At 38.3% G+C, this 26,014-nt stretch overlaps 1 protein-coding gene across 1 annotated transcript in view; it reads left to right on the forward strand.

The window, feature by feature from the left end:
* The window catches only part of PDXDC1 (pyridoxal dependent decarboxylase domain containing 1), a 30,901-nt gene that overhangs the window by 1,806 nt on the left and 3,081 nt on the right, over positions 1–26,014 (forward strand). Inside the window, exons 2-21 of the mRNA XM_080353820.1 lie at positions 5,879–5,974; positions 6,482–6,547; positions 7,699–7,782; positions 8,656–8,802; positions 11,053–11,242; positions 13,365–13,433; positions 13,899–13,977; positions 14,760–14,844; positions 15,678–15,726; positions 15,834–15,935; positions 16,180–16,305; positions 17,402–17,452; positions 18,696–18,759; positions 20,361–20,449; positions 20,860–20,965; positions 21,996–22,167; positions 22,754–22,872; positions 23,696–23,817; positions 24,845–24,937; positions 25,026–25,122. Of these exons, the coding sequence (XP_080209946.1) occupies positions 5,901–5,974; positions 6,482–6,547; positions 7,699–7,782; positions 8,656–8,802; positions 11,053–11,242; positions 13,365–13,433; positions 13,899–13,977; positions 14,760–14,844; positions 15,678–15,726; positions 15,834–15,935; positions 16,180–16,305; positions 17,402–17,452; positions 18,696–18,759; positions 20,361–20,449; positions 20,860–20,965; positions 21,996–22,167; positions 22,754–22,872; positions 23,696–23,817; positions 24,845–24,937; positions 25,026–25,122 (1,984 nt within the window). The 5' untranslated portion in view covers positions 5,879–5,900. The remainder of the gene's footprint in view (positions 1–5,878; positions 5,975–6,481; positions 6,548–7,698; positions 7,783–8,655; positions 8,803–11,052; positions 11,243–13,364; positions 13,434–13,898; positions 13,978–14,759; positions 14,845–15,677; positions 15,727–15,833; positions 15,936–16,179; positions 16,306–17,401; positions 17,453–18,695; positions 18,760–20,360; positions 20,450–20,859; positions 20,966–21,995; positions 22,168–22,753; positions 22,873–23,695; positions 23,818–24,844; positions 24,938–25,025; positions 25,123–26,014) is intronic.

Consider the following 26,014-nt stretch of genomic DNA (forward strand, 5'->3'; position numbering starts at 1 on the left):
GTGGTTTTCATAATGAAAAAGGCATTTTGGTGGAATCAGCTAATTAGCTGTAATGCATGGTGACATTGAATGACTTCTTGCAAATGGAAAAAAACACTTTTTAGCAGATGGGAAACTTCTTGAGAATTGGGAACGTCGGTATAATATCATGAGGAAAACCATTGTAGAATCTGACACACAGATGTGCACATGAACAATCTTATAGCTTGACCTTGCAAATTATCAAGACCAATGTTTTGGGTTTTATAATGTATGAATATTGTGTGTCTCAAGTGGTATAATTAGAATGAATTTTATCTGAAATCCAGAAGGCTTTTTTGGGGTGAACTTCAAATTTAAGTTCTTGTGTAAACCTGTGTTAAATTTCACAAGTCTGGCAAACAGATCTGTGATTTTTTTTTTTATTTTATTTTTTTTTATCCCTCCTCTCTGTCTGTATTTTGATAGACATGACCAAACTGCTGAAGGATTTTAACATTTTAAGTTTCAAATTAGGTGACTTTGTCGAGGTAAAATAGGGCGAATTATTTCCTTGTAACTACTTGCTGTCTCTAAAGCAGTGTTTTCTCTAAGCTTGACAAAACTGGTTTGGTTTCTTGCTCTGCCTGTGCCTTTTGTCTTTTATTACTGCATTGATTACCACAACATCCTGGTAACTTGATGGAACAGTCGGATTCAACAGCCGACCTGTGTGTGAATCCTGTTGTATGTTGGGGAAGTGTTAAAGATTAAAAGCAAATACCAGTCACGAAGTGGCTACTTTTTGTTTGCTATCTAAAACTTTTCGGAGCCTGAAGAACAAACACAGTATTCTTCTGGCTGAAGAATAGTATTTTTTGTGATTAGCTTACTTTGAGAACAGTTTTTAGTTTTTGATGGTAAAGCTTTCTTCTAGGCAAATATAATAATGAAATACATTAAGAGCTACACCTGTGAGGTTTTTTGGGACATTACACATCTGGTAACTCCTGGTCACTGTCACCAGAGTCACCTCCTGGGGTGCCAGGGGAAGGACTGAGGGCAGGAGCCAAGGCTGATTTAACATCTAATGCAGCTGTTTGAACCGCCTCGAACAGTGCATTGTCCTCTGGCTTAATTAAAGAACAGGTCCTCCAGTCTTTCTAAAAGCTGTTCAAGAGCATGAGAAAATATTTTGGTAGATACCGATTGGGCTTTTTACACACTTGTTCTCATTTACAGACTAAAGTAAAGCAACGTACTGCTTTATTACGGCATGTTATTAAAGTGTGTTCAGAACCCTTTATTGACTGGTCCATTGTTGCAACTTTGCCACACCTGTTTTTCTTGCTGATTTAAATAAGTAGACATTCTTCTTCTTCCCACCTTGCCTCTGTGCCTTTACTGATACGAGCAGAAGAGGAAGCACACATAAAATGCAGTATGCAGCAGTAAAACCTTTGGTTTGGTTTTGGAGAAAGTGGGTTGCTGCGTGTCCAATTAGCAATTGGGTGAGGCTGAAGAAAAGAGATCCATTTTCCAATTAAACCCACATCAGAATTCAGAGACTTGCTGGATTTCATAGCCTTTTATGGAGTTTAGTGTAACCTTTTTATGACTTTTTAAACTGTATTTTATGTATTTATTCTGACAGCTTATTGGCAGAAGGGTTTCATGTGTGTGTAATGACTAGTGAGACAGGCTGAGTCACAAGGTAAAGCAAATGCAGGTTTTGACGTCTCATGTAATTCTAGCAGGTGATTTTTGTGTTAGTAACAAACAAAATCTGCTCAGAGCCCGGTTTTTTTAATGCCTCTACACCTTGTGTCCTTATCTAAAATGTGTGATACTGAGGAAGGTTCAAGCAAATAACTGCCTTCCAGCCATCGATCATGTTTTATGGCAACTTGAATTAAAGTATGCAAAATAGTCACAATCAGTAAATTACGTCTGGTCAATTAACTCCCTTAAAACCTTCCAGGAGCAAAACTGAATCCTTGAGTAAGATTTCTTTTCAGTGTTTCTTTGATGTGGTGCAACACTGGAGACTACTGAAAATGCATGGAAATATTGCCAATTATCATATTTAGATTTTTCTTCTAGCTAGATATGTATACTCTATTCTGAGTATCAAATGCTTGCAGTGTATGTTTTTAAATCTGTGATGAGATCTTGAAATTTTCATATTTGTACTGCTTTTGCATGTAGTGCTTAATTACATTGTGGACCTCATAACCAGTGGATGTTGTAGAAGCCAGAAGTGTAAAAAAGCATTTGTTGTGAAATGCTGGGAGTTCTTGTGGGAAAATATTACTGACTACTTGCCCTGTTCTTTTGTTCTTCCACTGAACATTTGTTACTGGCCACTTCTAAAGCAATGAAATGTAGAGAGCTGTCAATCTTGGTTTGACCCAGTGGGACCACGCCTGGCTACTGATTCTTTCAGCCACCTACCACTTGCTACAATATGAGTTGAATCTCTAAATATTTTGGTAATATAGTCTTTGTACATGTGACAACTCAACTTATATTTTTTTTTTCTTTTCTTCATCAGTCCTCCAGATGAAAATAGTGTAAGATCCTCATGTAAAGTAATCCCACTACCTTCTGTGATGACATTTGCTTTTGTGTCTGAGCAAATGTCTTTAGCCAGTGTTGCACTGTTCCCATTGCTGGGAAGTGTGTCCATGCCTTGAGGAGCACTTCCACTCCTTCTCAAATTCTGTAGCAGACAAGCTATTATATCCCTGCAGTGTGGAGAGTATAAGTTTAAATATTAAACTTGTTCGGGATTTTTTTTTAACAACCACCACCCCTAGCACTTCCCAGCCTTAGCAGCAGTCCAAAGGATTAAGTACCAGAGGTTTTGGTCTGCAGGCCCATATTTTGAAAAAGGGATGATGTTGGATTTGTGAAACCTGTGCTTACAGTGCATTTGGGAAGCAGAGGAAGGGAGAAGAGACTGTATCAGGGTCAACTGAGCATCTTGGGGGCTTTTATTGTTTAATGTGATGGGTCTTAGCTGTGGTGTTACCTTGTACCTCCATGAATAGGGCATATTTATTTTTCAAATACCAACAGGTAAATCAGACCCTGCCAGCTGATACCGTTCTCATTCTCTGGAAGGTTCTAGATAGCTTCTGATCCTTTAGTGAATAAATGTTCCTGTCAGTGTCACAAGCTGCTGCCAGACTTCTTGGGTTAAGTGCACAAAAGAGGCATCTTAAAAGTAAAACCAGTTCTTTGGAAAATACTGCTTACTCAACGTTACCATGTCACTGGGTCAGGGGAGCCAAGTTCAGCCCTTCCATCCTGACAGGCTCTTTAACAAGTATCTGTTGTTACTTGGTTTCAGCAGTGAAATTGGGATTTTTGACTGGTTTTGTGTAGCCAGATGGCTGCACATCAGGCTGTTCTTAAACTGCCTGCTGCACATCGGGTCTGCTCTTGGCTAGTTAAAGGATATCTCTCCCATAAGTGAAGATTAAAAATTGGTTTAAATAGGAAATAAAATAGTAAATATGTAATAAAGATCACAGTATCACAGTATGTTTGGGATTGGAAGGGACCTCAAAAGCTCATCTAGTCCAATCCCCCTGCTGGAGCAGGAACGCCCAGGTGAGGTCGCACAGGAACATGTCCAGGTGGGTCTTGAATGTCTCCAGAGAAGGAGACTCCACAACCCCCCTGGGCAGCCTGTTCCAGTGTCTGTCACCCTCACTGAGAAGAAGTTTCTTCTAAAATTTAAGTGGAACCTCTTGTGTTCCAGCTTGATCCCATTACCCCTTGTCCTATCATTGTTTGCCACCGAGAAGAGCCTGGCTTCATCCTCGTGGCACTCACCTTTTATATATTTATAAACATTAATAAGGTCACCCCTTAGTCTCCTCTTCTCCAAACTAAAGAGACCCAGCTCCCTCAGCCTTTCCTCATAAGGGAGATGCTCCACTCCCTTAATCATCATTGTTGCCCTATGCTGGACCCTCTCCAGCAGTTCCCTGTCCTGCTGGAACTGAGGGGCCCAGAACTGGACACAATATTCCAGATGTGGTCTCACCAGGGCGGAGTAGAGGGGAAGGAGGACCTCACTCGATCTACTAACCACCCCCCTTCTAATACACCCCAGGATGCCATTGGCCTTCCTGGCCACAAGGGCACAGTGCTGGCTCATGGTCATCCTGTTGTCCCCAGGACCCCCAGGTCCCTTTCCCCTACACTGCTCTCTAATATGTAATTTCCCAACCGATACTGGAACCTGGGGCTGTTCCTGCCCAGATGTAGGACTCTACACTTTCCCTTGTTAAATTTCATCAGGTTATTCCCTGCCCAACTCTCCAGCCTGTCCAGGTCTCTGATGGCAGCACAGCTTCCAGTGTCACCACTCCTCCCAGCTTGGTGTCATCAGCAAACTTGCTGATAGTGCACTCTATTCCTTCATCTAAATCGTTAATGAATATATTGAATAACACCAGCCCCAGCACTGACCCCTGAGGCACTGCACTAGATACTGACCTCCAACTAGACTCCGCACCATTGACTGCCACTCTCTGGCTTCTCTCCTTAAGACAGTTGTAACCCACCTCACTACTCTATTGTCTAGACAATATAATAATGTAAGATAATAATGTAATGTTAAATAGAGAATAAATATAATAATAAATAGTAGGAAATATAAATAGGAATACATAGATTTCCAAGAGTATTTGGATTAGGTGTCTCCTCATCTGTTTTCAAAACTGTTGTAAAAGTTTGTCAGGGAAACGTGAGTGGGGAAATGGGAAAACTGCCATTTGATTTCTGCCTTTGCTAGAGCAGTCTGAAACGACAATTTCTTGTGTTCGCTAGGTAAGAAATACTGGCTTTTTAAACCTCTTCTCGGAATGATCACTTTAACAAATTTGAACGGCTCTTAGTTGAACTGGCAATCTTAAAAAAAAAAAAAAAAGTACTGTCAGTTATGCCATTTTCCCCCCAAATTTGCATCAAAATGCTCAATGACCTAAAGCCTGCCTTGGTCAAATCTTTCCATGTTTAGCTTCCCAAACAACTTTTTTATTTTCTAGAAGGTGTGAGGATAGCATTGAACGTATCCACTGATTGCTGGGTTTTGTTGTTGTTTTTGTGATTTGTTTTGGTTTTCTGTTGTTGTGGGTTTTATTTTATACGCACCCCGTTACTGTTATGGCAGAGAGGCCAGGTTTGGTTTGGTGGGGGATTTTTTGATGAGAACTGACTGGTGGGTCAGCTCAACTGAGGATGCGGTTTTTTGGTGCAGAAACGTGAGTTCGTAGGTGAACTGAAAGGATAATTTCTAAATGAGATTTGCCACTGAAAGACTTCTTATTGCATTTAGGTTATCAATCTGTAGAAAGATTAAGGTCTCTAGCAGGCTTTTGGTGATAATAGTTTCTTTTGGACAGGACTGCATGTGAATTTTCACATTTAACAGGGTACTTGAGGTTTTATTGTTGGTGTAGAATGGTTATGAAAAAGAAAAAAATAGTTCAGTTGGGCTAAAGTGGCACATAGTTAATTTTTAGCCAAAGTATTATAATGAGCACTTACCTGGAACACCTTGTGCTTCTCAGCTCCTTCTGATGCTCTTTCTTTCATTATTTATCAGACTCCAAAAGAGGTATCTAGAAATTAAATAGGATTTTGGGAAAGGTTCTGACTTCCATTGTCAAGGGGGGGGGAAAAAAGTGCCTCCATGAGCAACAAAATCCGCATCCCAATTGAGTTTTCTTTTGGGCTATTTTAGGTTAGCAGGATGTTCTCATTTTGTATATTTTGAATAACATACTGTTATATTAAATGAGTACACACAGGCTAATGAAAAGAATCTGCTTGATATATTAATCGTATTGAGGATGTTGTGGGGACAGTAGTAAGATAAATTATTTTGGTCTTTTCTTAAAAGCTGTTATATTTTTCCCTGAAAGATGGTTGACCCTACTCTAGCAGAAATGGGAAAGAATCTCAATGAAGCAATGAAGATGCTGGAAGACAATCAAAGGTGTGTGCAAAGGATTATTAATGTCACTCTTGTTAAGCAGGAAGGAAATAATTCTCATAGCAGTGTAATGTCCATTGTCACTTTGAAGCTTACACCTATACAAATTGCCATTGTTTCTCAATGATGAGATTTTTAAAAATAAATATATATATTTTTATTAATGTTATGTAATATTCAGAGCAAGTCCAGCAAGTCTGTTTTTTCAGAGATGTTAGATATTTTTTTTCCTATTGCTGTGCAAGTAACTTTTGATTCGTGTATATATATATGAGACTCATCTTAAGTTTGGCAATTTCTGTTAAGGAACCAAAAACCCAAAACTTAGCAACTCTTTGATAGAGTCTGAGCTAGACTTTTTGTTGGTCTCAGATTTATTTATGAAACTGCTATCAGTGAAATAGATTGCAAACATGTCAGTATGTATTTCTGCAAGTCGAAGTCAAACGCATATTTGATATTATAAAGCACAAACTAAATGCAATGTTTATTCTTGTGTTGTTAACTTAGAAAATTGGAGGAGGAAAATGAAAAGAAATATGCACGGAAGGATATTCCTGGACCACTCCAAGGCAGGTAGGCAAGAACAATTTTTAGATAATGCTCTTTTCAGGATCTGTAAAATATGTGTAGCATGTTTGTTTTCCAGACAACTTCCGTATTAATGCAAACATGAACGTTTACCAGGCCAGACATTATTTCAACTTCTTCCATGCTCACATAAGGGAGAGGAAGAAAAGAGATTATCATCCTGTTAACTATTTACACACACAGGGGGGGGAAAAAAAACTACTTGTGGTTGGTGACTGAAATTTTGAACTGTTGGAATTTAATGAAGTATTGCTGTATACAGCTGTGATTGAGACAAAGTAGATACAGATAAACTTGTGCTATAGATTTAAAGGTTCATTAAAACACCCAGATTAAAACAAACAAACAAACAACCAAACCTCCACCTTTTCAGCACAGCACACACTTTAAAAATTATATGGAGCTCTTCTGCATGAGGCAAGTAAGATCATTGTCCCTGGAAACTAAGATTTAAATTGCTCGTAGCGTCTTTGGAAGAGGATCCTGCAGGAGCCTGAGCTCAGAAAATATTGCAAAATCTATTCGTCTTTTGTGTACATAATCTAAACTTGCTTTTGGGCGGAGACACTGAATTAGCTTCTTTAGGAATAAAAAGCAATTTCAGCTGTCAGAGGGTAAGTTCTTACACCACTGTAAATTTTAGTTGGAATTTTAAGAGTTGAGGTGTTGTGGGTCTTTTCCCATTTTACTGGATTAAAGTGCATTATATCAGGAGTCTACTGTAGCTTTTGTGTGCTGGAAACTAGTATTTGTAGGTAAGTGTTTAAGGGATGTGCTGAGTTTGTGAGCTGGAGCTGGATCATGTGAAGATATTTGGATCCTGAGCTATCACCTTACTCTGCTGTGTAGCAATAACCAGTTACATGTTGTCAAGTCAAACTTTTTATATTTCAGTAGATCTATTTTCCTTTGTGTCTGAGTTGATACCTATTGAAGTGTCCTACTATAATTAAGTAGGTTTTTGAATTAATTGGTGGATTCAGCAACCATGAATGTGCATTCTGTACAAGTGCAGCATTTTCTTCATGTATTACCATGCAGTGTCCCAAATGGCCTCTTGCTCAGATGCTGGCACTTACCTTTTTTCCTTTTTGATGTGTTTTTTGTTATTGTTTTTCCCCTCCCCGCTACACCAGTGGCCAGGATATGGTGAGCATCCTTCAGTTAGTTCAGAACCTCATGCATGGAGAGGAGGAAGAGGAAACTTCACAGGCCTACCGGTAAAGCCAATATGATTGATTGTGTGTGGAAGATACCCGATTTTGTTATATTCTGATTATTATAGAACTTACACATTCAAGCATTTTAAAGTGTAAATATATTGTGCAAGCATGTAACTTTTTTAAAGGCAACTAACATTATATAGTGAACCAAAATAACACATTGCTCTTAAAATTATGAAGCTTTCTTCTTAAAATTATGCTTAATTATTCTTAAAATATTAAGCCTTTTTAAAATAATGACGCTTTCAGTACTGATTACTAAACAGAATTATGTAAGGAAGTAGTTTTTTATTTGGCAGCTCATTTTGCTTTCTACTTTCTGAAAGTTTTTTGCAAGTCCAAGTTCTTATAAAACTTAGAATACCAGTAATTTGCTTTACCATCTGTCCCTGTAGAGTTTAAAGAGGAAGGAAAAAGGAATAGAATTGGTTTCTGTGTTTCTGTAAAATTGAAATAACACTAACTAATCTGCAGAACATTATTGAAAACTAACATTTGAAAAATAGTTTAGTGATTTAAATAAAGCTATTGATAAGTCTCCTGTGTTTCCTCTGCATGAGGAGGGACAGGTATGTGTTCAGTGCAGACTTGCAGCCCAAGTGCAGATAAGGTGCTTGGTTCCTACTCGTGTGAGGCTGTGAAAAGGGAGCTGAGGTGTTGTGAGCAGCCCGGCCAAGTGAAGCGCGAGTGCTTCTGTCCACACTGGCATTCGAGTATGTCAGACACTGCTGTAATTTACTGCTCTCTGCTAAATACTTAAAATTGCATGTCAACCAATTCTGCCCCTCTACAGTAAAAGCATACACACCTAAAATGACTGTGATGTACATGACTTGTATTTAGCCGTGGTTTCTCTGTTCTGGCTTGCAGACTTCAAAATGTTGGTGAACAGGGACACATGGCTCTGCTGGGCCACAGTTTGGCTGCGTATATATCAGTGCTGGATAGGGAAAGGTTGCGAAAACTTACAACGAGGATCCTTTCGGATACTACACTCTGGCTCTGCAGGCTTTTCAGGTGAGTCACTGGGAATAGCTTATGTATGACTAGGTAGTGATAATTGTTTAAAAATATGTCTGACTGGACTGAGGATGTCAACAAAAGAAGCTACTGTGCCACAAATTTTAAAATATTGTTTGAAAGTTCTGAAACGTCATTTTTTTTTTATTTTTAAAGAGACTTCTTGTTGAACAGCAAGAACTTACTAGTAACGTGGTTGCCATAAAATGCTTTTATAAGGGCTGTATGGTGGAGCTAAGGGCCAAAGTACAGTCACAGACATACAGTTGGTCAAACATTTAACTAAATTCTTGGTTCCTGAGGCATATTCTGCATTGCTGATACTTGGGCTTACTTCATATTTTTAAAAGATGTTTTCAGTTAACTTCGCCTTTGCTCTTCCTGGATCTTATTTATTTTTCCAAGTATGGTAGGTGACAGTGCTGAAATTTACAGTACAATGACATCTTTAATAAACGCCTGTTTCATCATGTAGCGTAGGTATCTTAAACTGTTCCATGAGAGAAGAATGGAAATCAGCTGTGTGGGGGTGCTGGAGTCAGGGGGGCTTCACAACAAGAAAACCCCCAAACTTTCTTCCTCTCATGATGCTGTATCTTTCAGATAATCTTTCCAGTGCTACGGAGAAGATTTGTTTGGGTGTTTTGTGGTTTGTTTTTTTTATTAGCAGAGTGCAAGATGAAACAGTAAAAATGCAACTGAGGTTAACCCAAATTTAGTTGTTAGAGTTACAAAGAATTTTTCTTACCTTGATTGGCTCATCTCTATCAGAATAATTTTATAAATTCAATTATTATCTTTATCTGTGTTTGACTTAAAGATATTGAAGCTTTGTGCAATGATGAAATTGCAGGTAATAAAGTTGCAGGTAATACAGCTGTTTTGACAAATGTGCGTGTATATATAGAGTGTGTCAGTGATGTTTTTAAATGACATGGCTAACAAAGAAGTATCTCTGTGTTGAATTGAATGTTCAGTAACATTGTGATTTTGTGAGTATCTATTGGACTGTGGTCCCTGAGGTTTGGTGACCCAGGGGCAACAGCACTGAACAAATATGGTGCTCTCAGCTGTCTCATACTTCTTGACATTTCTGTGCTGTGAGCGACGCCAGAGGAATTTCCCTTTGCCCAGGCTAGATCACAAAACCGTTGTGTGAAGGTGAAGTGAATGTTTGCATGTGGGTCATTCTGAAGTTTAATTCTGGAATACTATTTGTGCATCAGATAACCTGTGATAACATCTGAAAAAGTACATTTGTTGATAAATGCTGCTCTTTAAATTGTGCAAGACCAGTGATTTGGGTGTTTCACAGAAATGCTAAAAGAAAAATCTGTCTGGCAAGTTGCTTAACAAATCGACAGACCTACAACTTGCACTGTTGCTGTTTCCTTGGCTGAAGGATTGCCCTCCGCATGGAACACTCAGACCTTACCTCCTCTTTGATTACTTTGCTCCTCTTTCCTGACTATAAATGTTGATCTGCTGATTTGAATTTGGGTAGAAAGGGGAAAAAAGTGGGGGAGGAGCGGACACCCATCCACCCCATGAGCCCCAAGAAAACATGCCTAATAAATCAGATTGAAGGCAAAATAACTGTAAAATCATTAAAATATTCCTGGGGGAAAATATACTTATGTAACTCGGATATTTAAAACATCTGGAAAACTGTCTTGCAGTGTGCTGAATAGATTTTACTAAATTGTGGTCTTGTTTTCAAATTCTTTAAAATACCCAAAATTACTGACATAATTTGTATTGCAAAATATCTCGATTTGTCACTTCATAATAAAGTTTGCAGGTTTCTGCCCATTTACCTTTTTTCGTGTGTCTCATTCAAATGTTACGAACTTTAACTTAGAGAATGTCAGGTTGCATTGTCTTTAAAATTAGCAGGACAGAATTTACATATGTATTAAACCCAAAGGAAGCCTTTGGTGTGTTTCCTCCTCTCTCCACTCTGAGTAAGTAAGGTATTGAACTCTGTAAAAGAAATCCTTAGGAACCCAGATGTTTTTTCTTTCTTTATCTCTGAGTCTAAATGAAAATATGTATTAGGCTTCCCTCATTGTTAAGCTCTGCCTGGCTCATCAAAGTTTCCTTCTACTCTATCCTGGGAAAATAGAAGGGATTTTTATTTGTCTGTCTGCTTTGTCTTCTTTTGAGCTCCTTCTGTGGTCAGTGTAATTTTAGTCACTGAACTGGCTGCTGGTTTTGGTGGTCATATTTACTCAGCTTTTCTTGCAGGTATGAAAATGGATCAGCATATTATCATGAGGATGACCGTGAAGGCCTCCTAAAAATCTGTCGACTTGTTATTCACACGCGCTACGAAGATTACGCAATAGAAGGATTTAATGTGCTGTATACTAAGCAGCCTGTCATATACATCAGTTCTGCAGCTAGAACAGGCCTGGGCCAAGCTCTCTGCAACCAGGTAAAGTGGATCTGTTGGGACTTCAGCTGCAAGTAGAACTTACCTGCTTGATATTTAGATTCAAACAATACATGCAGACTTTTCCTGCAAGAGGCTGGTATTGGCAGTACAGAGGTACACTACTGGCAGCAGTCTTGTCAGTTGGTTTGGGTCAGTGGAAGTTTCCCTTTCAATTCATGTGTCTGCCTGGAACTTCCACTGTTAGAAGTGAAGCTTCTTCCAGATTTTTCCCAACGCTACTATGTTGACTGAATACCTGTATCCCCAGGCAAGACGAGCAGGCTCTCTCTGCCGCTCTCATCTTTGCTTCATCAGCATTCCTCATTAGCAGATTCCTTTCTTCCTTGTCTCTTCTTCGCCTTTCTATGGACATAATAGATTTTTATAGTTTATAAAATTATATATGTTTCTAAGGCTTAGTATGATGTGTCTGCCTGTTGAAACACAGAACAAAAGGGGCATTTTGAAGAATGAGGAATGAGCTTTGCCATCAAAAATGTTGCTTTTAGGAAAAGCATAACTTTGGTGATTTTGAAAACTTAGTGATTTTTCCTCATGGTAGAAACAACAGCAATGTGACTGAACAGCAGCACAACAGAGTGGGAGAGGAAGCAAGTCTGAGGTGAAACCATACTTTGATGCCAGCCAAATATCTGCAAGCTAGTAATACAAAAATATTATACAGTACATTGGTATTGCTTTATCAATTTTGATTTCCAACATAATTACAAAGCATAGGCAAAGGAAGCGAAGTCCATACTGGGAGTAACCTCAGTAGCTGTAGTCCCTATTCTGTGATTCTCTGTGTTTGAATTAAAACCATTTGCCTGGAAAAATACTTTCAGGTTGCATTTACAGTCTGTGTTTTGCAGCAAAAATACAGTGGGAGGAAGATAAATGTCCTTAATATTTTCAGTGAAAGGATCCTACATGCTAACTTTAAAACAAACAAACAAACAAAACCACCACCAACAAAAACACTACACAAAGAAAAAAACCACAAGTGCTTGTTTCTAGGTTGCATTATGCGTTACATAAACTGTTGATCATAGTGACAAAGGCCCAAGCCCAAACTTACTGGATTTCCAAGCACTGAGTTAATGCAAAATTTGTACTGCATCATGGCCCTGTACACTTATTTACAATAAACATTATAGTTTTTTAAAGGGAAAACAGTGAGGGAGAAGTAGGCTGTGCTGATCCCGTTTCAAAAAGTCTTGTTTGCGATAGCAAGTTTAGCCCCACAACCCAGTGCTTTAAAGAAACTCAGTTCTTCCTAATTATGTTTAAAACTTGTTGGGTTTGCAAAGTATTTATTTCATGAATGTTTGTAGACTTGCATAAGCTAATTAAGGCTGTTACAGACTTCCGTTTTGCATACCTAACACTCAGTGCGCTCGTATTTTTTTAGACGTAACATGTGCTGAAATTCAGAGTCAAGTTCGTAGGGCCTTTGTGTCTCAGGCAGCAGAGGTGCTGCTAACAGATTAAAAATGTAGACTGCAGAGAAATAAAAATGATGTCATAGATAGAACTTGTCTTGGCCAAAACGCCTTTGAAAGTAGGTGATAAAAGTTCATTGGGGTGAGTTGGTGTCTTTGGTAGCCAAGTGTTGTGTGTATTTATTGACCAAAATGTCTTGATACAAGAAATTCTGGTAAGAATCGGTATTTTGGGAGCCTTTTGCTTCTAAGTACAGAGAAGGTCCTGCCAATAACAGTGGTAACTTATCTTTGGTATATAACATAACCTGGCCACATTAGGTGATCACTGAACTTAAAAGTGATAGCGTATTATCTTAGATTTTGAGAAGTAGTGTATGTGGTAGAGCAGACAATTGGAACTGAGTAATCAGACATTAATTCAGTTTCTGTTAAATGAAAGGATAAAACCAAACTAGTCTGTAACTGTAGTTCTCTTAATTTACTGAACCGTCTGTTCACTGATGGGTATGATCAACTAGATTTCACTTGTCTAGTGATCTACCAATTTAAAGAGCAAAATGTAAGAGACCTTGATTCCCTAGGCCCCCTTCATCTTTTTTGTGTTATGATGTTCTACGTCTGTGCCTGCTGGAAATGAGTATGTGTCACTTGTTGAACTTCCATCTTTTTTATTACAGCTAGGGTTACCCCTTTCTTGCATGTGCCGTGTGCCTTGTAACACTATGTTTGGATCTCAGCATCAAATGGTAAGTTTGTCTTCCTTGAAAGCTGTTTTGTTATTTTTTTATCTGCGTTAAATGAATGTCAAGTATGTTGTTAGGAAAAGCTTATTAATGTACTTATTTTTTCAGCCTCTGTCTTTGGTGTTACAGCTGTACAAATCGTAGATTGATATCTAAAAAGCCAGCAGTTTATATCTTTGTCTTGTCATTTGCAAGATACTTTTAGTGGCATGTAGTAAGGTGCTTTTTAACCCAAGATTTCTAAATTAGGTGTAGTCAGATGTACGTTTACAAACTACCTGATGTATTTGTGTTGTATTTTTCACAAATGCTTTATCTGACCTTCAGGTTATTTTACCTTTGAGAAGAAGAAACTGCAAGCTACAGAGACAGAACTTTGGAGTACTGTCCATTTTCGTATTGTTTGACAATTCCATATTGTTTGACAAAAATATTTACAAATACATATCTTTTTCTTATTGATAATAGGATATTGCTTTGTTGGACAGATTAATTAAAGATGATGTTGAGTCTGGAAAACTGCCTTTGTTGCTTGTGGCCAATGCTGGTGAGTACTGTGGACAAACAACAACAAAAAGCCTCACACTATTTGATGAATATATAGGAAAACCAGATTAAGAATATATTTTCTTAACCAGCTTAGTAGTTGCGTGTCAAAAAATGTCGGGAAATATCTTAATGACCACACAATAAATATTTATATAGAGAGGTTTTTATTTAACTGATTTAAGTTGGATTGTACTGCTGCTGTTCTGCTTATGTCAGTTGATGTATTAATAGGACTAGAACTTATTTGAGTGAGTGCAAATCCCTTGTTGAAAATCAGTTTCGTATTAACACGTGAGAATTTTTTAATGGATGTGGCATCAACTTGAGCTTTAAAAATCATATTCTTCTTCTAGTTAATTAAACAAAGCTGCTCACTGTTTAAAGTACAAATGAAGGTGGTAACTATTACTTGCTTTGGACTTGGAAAAACATCCGAGATGTTAATTTTGGTTTAGTTTCCTTTAGTTGAGGTCGTACTTGGAACATATCAAAAATGTCTTATGCAATTCTTATCTGAGGCTGTTGGGTCTTTGAGTGCCTAGGACATCTAAATTTCTTAGTGTTTTTAACATATGTTGACAAGCCAAACAAATAGCTTTATTTTTTGTCTAGAATTCTGATTACTCATAAGTCATGATGAACCAGATACAAATATTGTGTAGTGGGCTTTTTTTAAACATCCTCCTTTTGACAACAGTACAAGAGGTCCTTTTATGTCGAGCCCCATTTTGTGTGCTTACCTTTTATGATTGGTTGGTTTTTTTTTCCTTCTCAACAAAGGGACCCCAGGTGCTGGACACACAGATAAACTTGGCCGGCTGAAGGAACTTTGTGAGCAGTATAATATGTGGCTCCATGTAGAAGGGTATGAAACTTGACATTTCTTTTGCATAACTATATTCATTAAAAAGCCTGTCTAACGGACAGCGTGTAATTTTACAGCTAACAAGCTGGTAGGGGCCATAGGACCATGTTTATTTTTGCCATATTAAGCATGTTTTATGGTTATAATCTTGTCGTTATATGAGATACAGATTGTTGTACATACAGAGGAATAATTAACTGGAGTAGTTATTTCAGCATATGTTAGTGGTTACTTTTACTCAAATCTTATCTGCCCTTGCTTTGAAGAGCTTGGAATCCAAATAAAAAGGCCTTATAGGACAAGTCAGGGGAGCCAGTATACACTGATTATTGAGAATGAAATGAGTGTGGAAGAGATGACACTTTAATGAAGGTTGTCAGGAAGACTGCTGCAAGTGCAGGGTGCAGCATAACTGGGAGGAGGATTAAACCATGAGGAAAAGAAATTCCAAGCATTAGGCAATGTTCATGAAGACTTAATTGCTCTAAGGTTATTTTTTTGAGCCCTGGACTCTGTTTCTCTTGGTATTTCATTATATAGTGCTATATTTGCAACTTAGTTATTTTTGATACCAAATTGATGCTGAATTATGGGGTCGTACTTTAGGGGATGATTTCCCCAGAGGTTGGACTGAAGCATTTTTAGATTGAAATGGATTTCGGGGTTTTCAAGCTTGGAATACTAAGTAGCAACAACTACTGCACCAGTAATGAAAAATGTACAAACAAAAGTAACCTCCCTTTACACATCAACATGACGTATTTAAACTGAAGGTTAAAATGCTACCTCTTAATACATATTTAATATGTGCTAAAACTGCTTTATTTTTCTAGTGTGAATTTGGCAACTTTGGCTCTGGGTTATGTCTCCTCTTCTGTACTGGTATGTTTTACTCTATCTGGAAATGCAGCAACGTGCTCTAGATTTTAAGGTCATGATCTAATCAAAATATGTATGGCTTATATTCCGCTTATTGTGATAAACTTCAGGCTGCTACAAAGTGTGACAGCATGACCCTGACTCTGGGTTCCTGGCTGGGTCTGCCAGCTGTTCCTGCGGTGACGCTCTACAGGCACGAGGATCCATCTTTGGTACGTTGAACTTCTCAGGCATTTTTCTTTAAGATCTTGAGATTTCACTTTTAATTATGTCATAGTGTCTTGTTCATAAGAATCTGTCAAGGTTTGAAGCAAGGCCGCAATAAACCGTGGCAGCATCTAAATTATAATTTGCAAAAGCTCCCCTATTTAAGCTGTGACACGTCCCATAAGCTGGCAAAAATGGAATAACTGAAGAGAGGTTAATAGCAGTTTGTTTTTCGGTTTTCCTCCGTAGTCCTTAGCAGCGGGGCTGACATCGAGTCAGGCCGTGGAGAAGCTCCGTGCACTGCCGCTGTGGCTCTCTTTGCAGTACCTGGGCCATGACGGGATTGTGGAGAGGATAAAACACGCCTCACAACTGGTAAGCAAGTGGTGAGCCCGTTGTTTGTGGATACTTTGTCGCTTTGAGTGTGAGTTTGAGACTGTTCCTAAGAATCCCCACCTCCTGATTGAACAGTCAGAGTCTCCAAGCAGAAACAAGGTTCAGATTGCAAGGGTAGTACAAGCGGTATCCCAGTGCCTGTCAGAGGACACCATTGTATTTAGGAATGTTTTTATAATAATTGTTAATACACCTCTCTGATTATTGTAATGCATTGTAGAAGAATCAACTAAAAATACTGTAGTTGTTGACAGTATAGCATATTGGTTCATGTTGTGTTACAGGCAAGCTATGAAAGCAGAGTAGAGTGTTGGCGGGAGGGATGTGCTTTTAATATCAGCCTATAAATTTTATTAGTTTTTTAAATTATAAATACTAAATACTAAACAGTAAACTAAAATAATAAGTTCTTTTTTTTTTTTTTACAATGGCAAGTGCACTGTTTTTGAAGTTGTGTCCTTACCCTAGTAAAAATGAAAGTCCAGTATAATGTGTTTAAAAAATGTATTGTTTATATACAAAACCTCTTTCCTTAAAGGTACAGCACTTACTGAAAGAAGGGCAGAATGGAAAGTTGTTGTAATGGTTAATGAAGAAGCTATTGGCACAAAAGACAGGAGTGACAAAGTATTAGTCATTAAGATTTTTGTGGCATCTAAGATTGATCTTAGCTTTTATAACGGTCTATTAATAGTCTTAAAGCACAGTCTTTTCTAATGAAAATAATTTAGGAAAGCTATCATAACAAGTTGCTATGGTAGCTTTGCAAAAGTTAACTGTTCTGCTACACAGTGTGCTTTAGTTAGTCAACGGACTTGTAATATAGCTGGAATTTTCTCAACAAAGGCACTAAGACTTTATTTTGATGGAAATCACTTTGTAGTCAACATTTTACTAAAACCAGAAAATCTTTTTCCATTATTTTCTAAACTTACAAATAAGAACTGAATGAATTTCCTGACATCTCATAGGGTTTTGTTCAGAAATAGAAACTACAGTAATAACTATTTCATGTTTATCAGAGTAATTTTCACCCTCTGAAACTGTGTATGTCTTCCTTTTGTTTCCCTTCTAGAGCCAAAGGTTGCTGGAAAACTTGAAAAACCTGGATTTCATTAAAACTTCGGTATAGTTTATATTTAATATGTTGGTTGTATATCTTAGTATTTGCTTGTTAAATGATAAGAATAACTTTGATATTAAGAGTTATTTTCAAATATTACTTAAATCATAACCATTGTTTTGAAGGTGCCTGGTATCTTTCTAGCTAAGTTCTGGCATTCAAGGAAATTACATGGCTTTGTTGTGTGTGACCTCTTGGTTGTATTTGTTCTGTTGCTGTGTATTCGTGTACTCAGTGGAGCTGACAGAGCAACATCCAGAAATTGTTTCCAGAAATTGATTCAATTCCATTTAAATTATGGATTTCTTCAGCAATACCAGTGAAACGAGTTGTTGTGAGTCTCTCTAATACATTTGGGCTGCATCTTCCCCTGCTGTTGGGGTGATCCTGTGAACCCTGGGAAATTATACACAAAAATTATCCCAGATGAGGTGTTTACACCAGAAATAGTTTTAGAAAGTACCTTGAATGTCTTCATTCCAAATTCAGTTTGTGAGATGTCCCGTTCAACAGGGCTTCGTGATTTTATCAAACCCCCAATTTTAATTGACACTTGATGTCAATTACAATCAGAAAATAGATTCAGCTTAGTTTTCTGGGGCAATATATAATTCATGGATCATTCTGAGTGACAATAACTGTTTCCGTAAAAATTGCTTTTCCAAGAGTATTAGTGGCCTTGGGAGATCAAATTACTTTAGAACTTCCCACTTCTACTAAAATAAATCTTGCATTTGTAGGATGGTGAAAAGTAGCCGCAGATTTGCCTCCAGGGGCTGCCAAGCCCATTTCTCCTACCCCCAAAGTAGAATCAGTGATCATCAGTTATCTGTTATTTCTTCTGGAACTTTCTTGATGTTCTCCAATAATTCTGGGGAAATTTCCAAGAGATTTTTTGGTTTTTCACACATTAATGTCTGAAAATACTTAAAGCTAAATAAAGTATTTAGTATGGTATATTTGCTAATGAGCATTCTTAGGTTTCTTGCTATATAGTGCCCAAATTTTAATTATGCATAATTTGAATCAATACAATACTGCTTTATTTGAATAATCTGAATAATGATTTACTTTCCCTGTGTTTGCTCGCAGTCCTAGAGTTAACTTCTAATACTGAGGCACTGTGATCATTGTTACTGCTGTCAAAACAAGATTACCTGCTTTGCTCAGCAGTCTAAGGAACTATATGCTGCGTTAAATCTAAAATATGTGTGAAAATATATCTATATTTGTTTTAATTTTTAAGGTTGAAGATGAACTGAGTTCCCCAGTGGTGGTTTTCAAGTTCTTCTGGGAATATTCAAATAGAAGTATGTGATTTATTTAAAAACAAAACTAAACCCCCTCTCTTTATAGTTTAACTCCTAATTTGTAAAATTAATTTGAGGTAAATGTTCTGTAGTGCACTTTTCTTGCATAACAAGGTTTTAGAAAAGGTGTGAATGCTGGTCATGATCCAGTGATAGAATCCATACATGTGATGGCTGGTTTTTTTTAGCTAGACTGCAGTATTTTGAATTTCCGTGGCAAGTCATGTTCTGCCTTCTTGAGTGAGGAGAGATCTGTGTGACTTGATGTGTAGAGCAGCTGAGGGAGGTCCCCAAGGCTGCCAGCTCTGGTTGTGCTGAGGACAGAAGATCTTCCTTGGCTCTGTTCAAGCTTTCTGCTCCCTCTCAACTTCCAGCAGCTGGCTGCAAGAACCACGTTTCTGTGTGTTACTGACTACACTTGCTGTTGCAATCATTTTAAAAAGAGCAAGAACACCTTAGGAACGACTCTGGCGATAGTCACATATATAGAGTAGTCACATCGTACGTGGCTCTGAGCAGAACATCCTTGGCCGAGTTTTGTTCTGTCAGTGACAGAGGAGGACATTGAGGGGTTTGTATCTGTACACTCTGAGGGGGAAAGGTGGAATGTCCAGCTTCAGAAAGAAAAGAATCATTTTGGTTGGAAGAGACCCTCAGGGTCATTGAGTCCAGCCATAACCCACCCTGTCCCTGCCCCATGTCCTGAGAACCTCATGTCCGTCTGTCCAGCCCTCCAGGGATGGTGACTCCAGCACTGCCCTGGGCAGCCTGTTCCAATGCCCCACAGCCCTTTGGGGAAGAAATTGTTCCCCAGATCCAACCTCAGCCTCCCCTGGAGCAACTTGAGGCCATTTCCTCTCATCCTGTCACTTGCTACTTGAGAGAAAAGCTGGCATGAGACAAAAGACTGCTACAAAACTTCCTAGTTTTGTTACAAGTGTTGATTTTACTTGTCTGTGGATTTTTCGTGTTGGGCATGGGGGAGGGTGGTTTTGGGTTTTAATCTAATTCATGGTTGCACTTGGAAAGTAAACCTGTTCATCTTGGTGTGGTGAGCTGGTGGATTGCTTTGTACATGGATGCATTTATTTGAAAAGCTTTACTAGGGACATGTCACCCTCGTGAATTATAAGGCTGTATTATGAAATCTTTGGCAATTTCTGCATGTTTTGTGTATAATGTATAATTCTTGGTAGCATGTTTGTGTGCTTTATGGCAGAAAGTAATCATTAAAACTTGATTTAAAAGTAGCTGACTGCATCAAATTAAATATTTCAGCCTGCTGTGACAGGATTTTGCTTTGTGAACAAAATGTTTTTATTTCTGTTGAGGCATTTGAACCTCAAAACTGAGTGAGGTATTTTATTGGTTGTTTTTAAAACAACTATATTTAATTCTCTGTTTTGCTTGTAGTATTTGTCATGTTCAACATACCTTTAAAAAAAAAAGTCCTTGTTAGTTTGCTTGAGGTGCAGTACATCGTGTAGATGTGTTAAATTACCTAGGAAATGTAATTGTCTTTTATCTGAATTTTAGGTTGCCTTTTGTTTAATTAGTTAAGTAAAAATGCACTCTTGTGATTCTCGTATCTTTGGATTCAGATCAGACCTCACACGCTGCCCAGGCCTCAGCTATTCAGCACCCCATAATAAGCAATGAAAGACATGTTTATGACACTTTCAATCAGTGGGTAAGAATGGATGTTTTTTTCTCTTTTAGGAAAAAAGCAATGACAGTGGAATGCTTCCAGGGCTTCAGCAGTAATTATCAAATCTTTAGTAGATTAGTTTGACAATTATTCTTGATCTGTTATTGTTACAAGTGGGCATTTTGGTTTTAAAGGATTAATTCACTCTAAAGCAAAGTTGCTTTCACACTTCTGATTGTTTTACATGTAATTACTACTGAAATTATTACTGCATCTGAAGCTTTTGGTAGTGGATTTTTTTTCTTTAAGAGGATTAATTCTAGAAACCTGTGCTTTCAGAGACCCGAGTACATTTTGGGTCCATTTTGTAATAATCATGGTATCCTTAGTGACAGTTTTGCAGGAACCTCTGGCTTAGATGTTGTAGCTCACCCTGTGTCTTATGCCGGCAGCTGGGAGAGCAGCTGGCACAGCTGGTCCCAGCCAGCGGGGCCGACGTGGTGGAGCTGGAAGACGAGGGCACGTGCGTGCGGTTCAGCCCCCTCATGACTGCTGCAGGTAACATCCTCCTGTAAACACTGGGGGTTGCTGTACAACTGTACAACAATCTCCTGGTGTAAAAGCAGATATAATCAAGAAATTCTCCAGTATATTCTCATGTGGCGAGGATTTTTTTATAAACAAAACTATCTTGGCTTTACCATTCTGTGCCTTGGCAGTGGGTGCATTAGAGATACCTCAGCTGCTGTGGGTGACATTGCCTCCCTGCCTCTGCAGAGAAAGACTTTTACTCATTATTTTTTAAATTCAGTAGGATAAGCAAGGCAAAAAGATCTTTGTTTCTGACAGCTATAAAAGAAATATGAAGGGTAAACCATCGCTCCCTTCCTTTATCTCAGCTGCTTAACACAAGATGCTTGACCTTTCTACACAGGTGTTTCAACACTGAGATGGTCCTTGTGTCCACAATATAGCTACATAATTAGAACAACTATTTACTAAACCTGTAGGTTTTTTTCTATAATTACTCATGGGGGGAATAAGAATCTGTATTTTGGAAAGTGTCTTAAATTTCATATTTAAGCCGGCACCATGTACATACTTCGTTTAGACTCGGCGGATGCATAGAGCACTTGCCACAGCTCGGGGTGATGCATGGCATGAGAAAATCCTCCTGCACACAGAAATGGACATTTTTGAATAAATCACTTGATGATGCTGTTATGGTTGGTTGTTTGGTTCCATGCTGGTTTAAAACAAACAAACAAAAAAACTAAATCATTATCTGTTTGGCTACAGGAAGAGGAATTTTTGTGATGTAATGGAAAAGGGCATTGTCCTGATTAGTCTGCAACATCAGAAAATCCTTTTGAGTAGCTTATTTTTATGAAATCCTTAGCTATCTCCATTTTGATGTATCAGTGGATATATAACTGCAGAAAAAACCACTGTTACATAGATCAAGATATTTCAATACTAGCTGTGAATTATGGTTGACTTACAGACCAGCTTCTTTACTGATTACTTAATTCAGACATCTGTGTGTGTCTGTTCACTTTTATTACACACTAACACATCGGCTCTTTAGTTCTAGGAACTGAAATACAAGATGTTGATCAGTTAGTAGACTGCTTAAAAATGAAGATACCAGTGTTGACAAGTACGCTGCAACTGAGAGAGGAATTTGAGCAAGAAGTTAGAAGAACTATTGGCCTGTTGTATATGGAAGATCTCAGCTGGCCAGGATTAGGTGTTGTAAGGTAAGTTTTTCAATATTTTCTTCATTATGTATTTGGATAGACTGTGCATTAACAGAAATGAATACATGATCTCTTTAGTGGTGATTTGCATGTATTGTTTGCTGACTTTGTGCCCAGTTGAAGCTTTTGAGGGCTCTTTAAAAATTACCTTCTTCATGTTGCTTACTTTGAGATTTTTTTTTTTAAGAAAAGCTGAAGAGCTGTTTTAGCAAAATTAGGACATCAATTCTAATATTGGAGGCAGCTTAGATTTTTATCTATTGTGAGATTCATGAATATACTGAATAAAACCCTCCAAGTGTATGTTATGATCCTTTGATAGAGGCTTCTAGGAAGGATTCTGTACAGTGAAAGCATCTGAAGTATAACCAATATATTATCTACAAATCTGTTGTGTTCAGTTAAGCCTGCAGCAGCAACCTCTTCCCACCCCCAAATCTCCAATGATAAGTGGCAGCAAACTAGTTGATCTTGTTTTGAGGTTTTTGATTTGTAAAATATAGAAATTTGTAGAAATCTGCTAAATGTGTATGTATTTTTGTATGTACTGTGAAGCAAAATCATTATCTTCTGGTTTGGTTTGAAGATACAACTATCACAGTGATGGGAAGAACGATGACAAACAAGAAAAGGAACTAGAAAAAATCAATACAGAACTTCTGAAAAAATTAAATGAATTGGAGTCGGATCTCACTTTTTCTTTGGGTAATTGCGCTATTTAAAAAAGTTCTGTTGGAGCTGAGTCACATCACTGGCTGTATTAGAATGGTTCAACAGGTCACTTGGGCATACGTTGTTACAATGCAGAATTACACTGCTGCGTATATGGTTATTGCAGAAACATCTGTAACTGTGTTTTCTCCTCACCCATTTGAGCTCATAAACATTGTGCGGGGTGAGCAAAGTGAACAGTTCTCAGAAATACTTGTGAAAACTGAGCGACAAGACCCAAACGTGTTTCTGTGTCAGAACAGACAAAAGCAGCAGTTTCCTGTGTGTAAACTGAGCCTTCTTGTTAGCGAAAAGCAGATCTCACTGAAACCCCCTGGCCAGTTCACTGCTTTTTGGGGGTGCATTAAAAGCTTCATGTGACTCTTGTGGTAATTAGCAGCACTTTCACACTTAGTGCCACATTATAGCTGATATAATGTTAATTTGCTTTCTCAGAACTCTGATCTAGCTTTCAAAAATATAGTGCCCTAGTGAAACCAAGTAATGGGTAAATCACACAAAGTAACGAGTTTGAAGCATATTCAACCCTGATACTTATTTTACAACTCCTTTTCTCTATAAAATAGCCACTGTTTTTCTTGTTTAGATATTGTTTTCTCTTCTCTTTCTGAAAACCCACAGGGCTGAACTTTTTCTTCAGTCTGCGTAATTTATACCTGTGTGGATATTCCACTTAATTACTGAAGGAGGAGAGTGGTGGTATTAAGATTTCCCAATTCACAAGCATGCATGTGGTATCTATGGCAAGAATGTGGTTTTGTATGTGACAAAGACTTGATTCTCCCTGTGCTCACAGGTCCTGAATTTGGTGGGCAGAAGAACTGTGTTTACATTGGCATGGTGACTGAGGACCTGGACGTGTCCGAATTAGTCGAAACTATCGCAGCAACAGGCAGAGAAATTGAAGAAAATTCCAGAGTACGTATTAATAAATCACAGAGTATTCCAGCACCTCTTTTTTTTCCCTTCCACGTTGGCTTCAGGATATGGTTTTGTTCTTTGTGAACGTAAACTGTATTTGCCCACAATAAACACTCTTAATGACTGTGGAAATAATAATCTGTGTCTGCATAAAGAGAACTTCTGTCAGAGGATTATGATATTCTGAGGGTGTCCTGATTCATGTTCATGGTCCTGTGTTCATTAGTTTTAATGAAAAACTTTAGTAGTACTGAAACAGGCTCGTTTTATCGCTAAAATTTAAGATGTCAGAACTAAATAAAGGGGAAGGTGGGGGCTGATTGTGAGCTGGGATTCAGATTGTTTACACCATCTTTAAGATAAGACTGTACCCTGTCTGTACCTGATTAGAGTTCTTCAAATATTCTTTGAAGTAGAATCCCTAAATGACCAGTATCACAAAGGAAAATCTGTCCTTTCATTCCTCTGGTGTTGGGCATTTCATTTCCTCATCTAAAAAAAAGAGGATGTCAGAAATTCTGTTCCTGCCAATGGGAATATGTTGGTTTTGGCAATTAAATATTTCTAGCAGTGTTTTCTGGAAACTTTCTGGCCACTCCTGAAGCCCCTGTGCTGCTTTGAGGGTCAGATGGTTTGTTTGCCTGACTGTGGGGCTGGTTGAAGTCCTGGGTACTTCTAGAAAGCAAAATGGATTCTATAAACCTAAAAATTCTTCCCAGTCAGATTCAGCATCTGACAAACACTTCTGTGCCAAGCAGATCTTTGAAGAATTTGGGTCACAAGTTCATTTCTAAGTAAAAGAAAAACATGACATTCTGTCCTCTGGGTATATCTTTTAAAAATCTTGCAGTCAGCCTGTACATTCTTTAATTTACAGTCATAACAAAAGAGTGATTGCCAAATACAGTCTTAAATTAGAAAAATATCTGATTACAGTGTTTACATCCCCAAAACTTGAATTAAAAATACAATTTCAAGTCCAAATAATATATATATATAAAAAATAATTTCTGGTTTTTATTAGTTGTTGGAAAACATGACTGAAGTTGTTAGAAAAGGGATACAGGAAGCACAGCTTCAGCTCCAGAAAGCAAATGAAGAACGACTTCTGGAAGAGGTAAGCCATAAACCCGAGTTACCTGGGAAACCTGAAAGAACTTGTCCCCCGTGGGCTGGCTGCTCACCGCTCCCTCTGTGCTCCACAGGGGCTGCTGCGACAGATACCTGTGGTGGGCTCTGTGCTGAACTGGTTTTCTCCATTCCAAGCCTCACCAAAGGGAAGAACATTTAATTTGACAGCAGGTAGGACTTGGGGCATCTGCAGCCATGTAATGCTGTCGTTAGAACTGTTTCCAATTTTAAACTAAAATTTCAACACACTTTCTTGTGCTGATTTGATCATGAGTGACATAATCCACCCTCAGGCTGTACAACATGCTTTTCACTGTTTCTGTTACATTCCATAAGACAATCTTCTAGCCTCACTTGTACATTTACATTTTGTTCTTGTATGTTGAGTCACATTAAAAAAAAGAACTACATTAGACATTGGCATTTATTAATAGAGGAATAATTTATGTGACTTTTGGCTACGTATGCTGCAACAGCTTGGTGTTTACGCTGTGTCTATAGATACATAAGCTAGCGAGGTAGCTCAGGTCTTGGAACGTTGCTTCTCTGTGAAAGTGCAGGTGAATCCTCTGGCGTGCGCTTGCAGAGCCACCCTGGGCTGTCTGCGCTGCGGGAGCTCCGTGTCACTGCCTGTCCTGGTTTCAGACCGTCTGGCTGCTGCCGTGTTGCTGACGTTCTGGTTTGCGTGCTGAGCAGTGTCAGGTCTGACGGGACAAGCTGAGCACTGGCATCAACGTGGCCTTGAGGGAGACACTAATAAATGAAATATTACAATGTAGAAGACTCAGCTTTTACTCTTTTTTTTGTAATTCATGTCTGGTGATGTGAAAAGACCTGTCTATAGCTTTTACTTCATTAAGACAGATGTACTAATATCATACTTTCTGAAATTAGAATTTTTCATTGTAATATCCTTAGAATAGTGCTAGAACAAGCGCCTGGCTGGCTGGCTGTCGGCAGCGAGGGAGGATTTCTGCTGTAGTTGGGCCTTTCTGATTCCTCATGTGCCAACAGGGAGGTTCTTAGGTCAGAGAACCCAGGTTTCCCCTTGCAGCCACACAGC

The sequence above is a fragment of the Nesoenas mayeri genome (genome assembly GCF_963082525.1).
Source record: "Nesoenas mayeri genome assembly, chromosome: 15".
NCBI classification, from domain to species: domain Eukaryota; kingdom Metazoa; phylum Chordata; class Aves; order Columbiformes; family Columbidae; genus Nesoenas; species Nesoenas mayeri.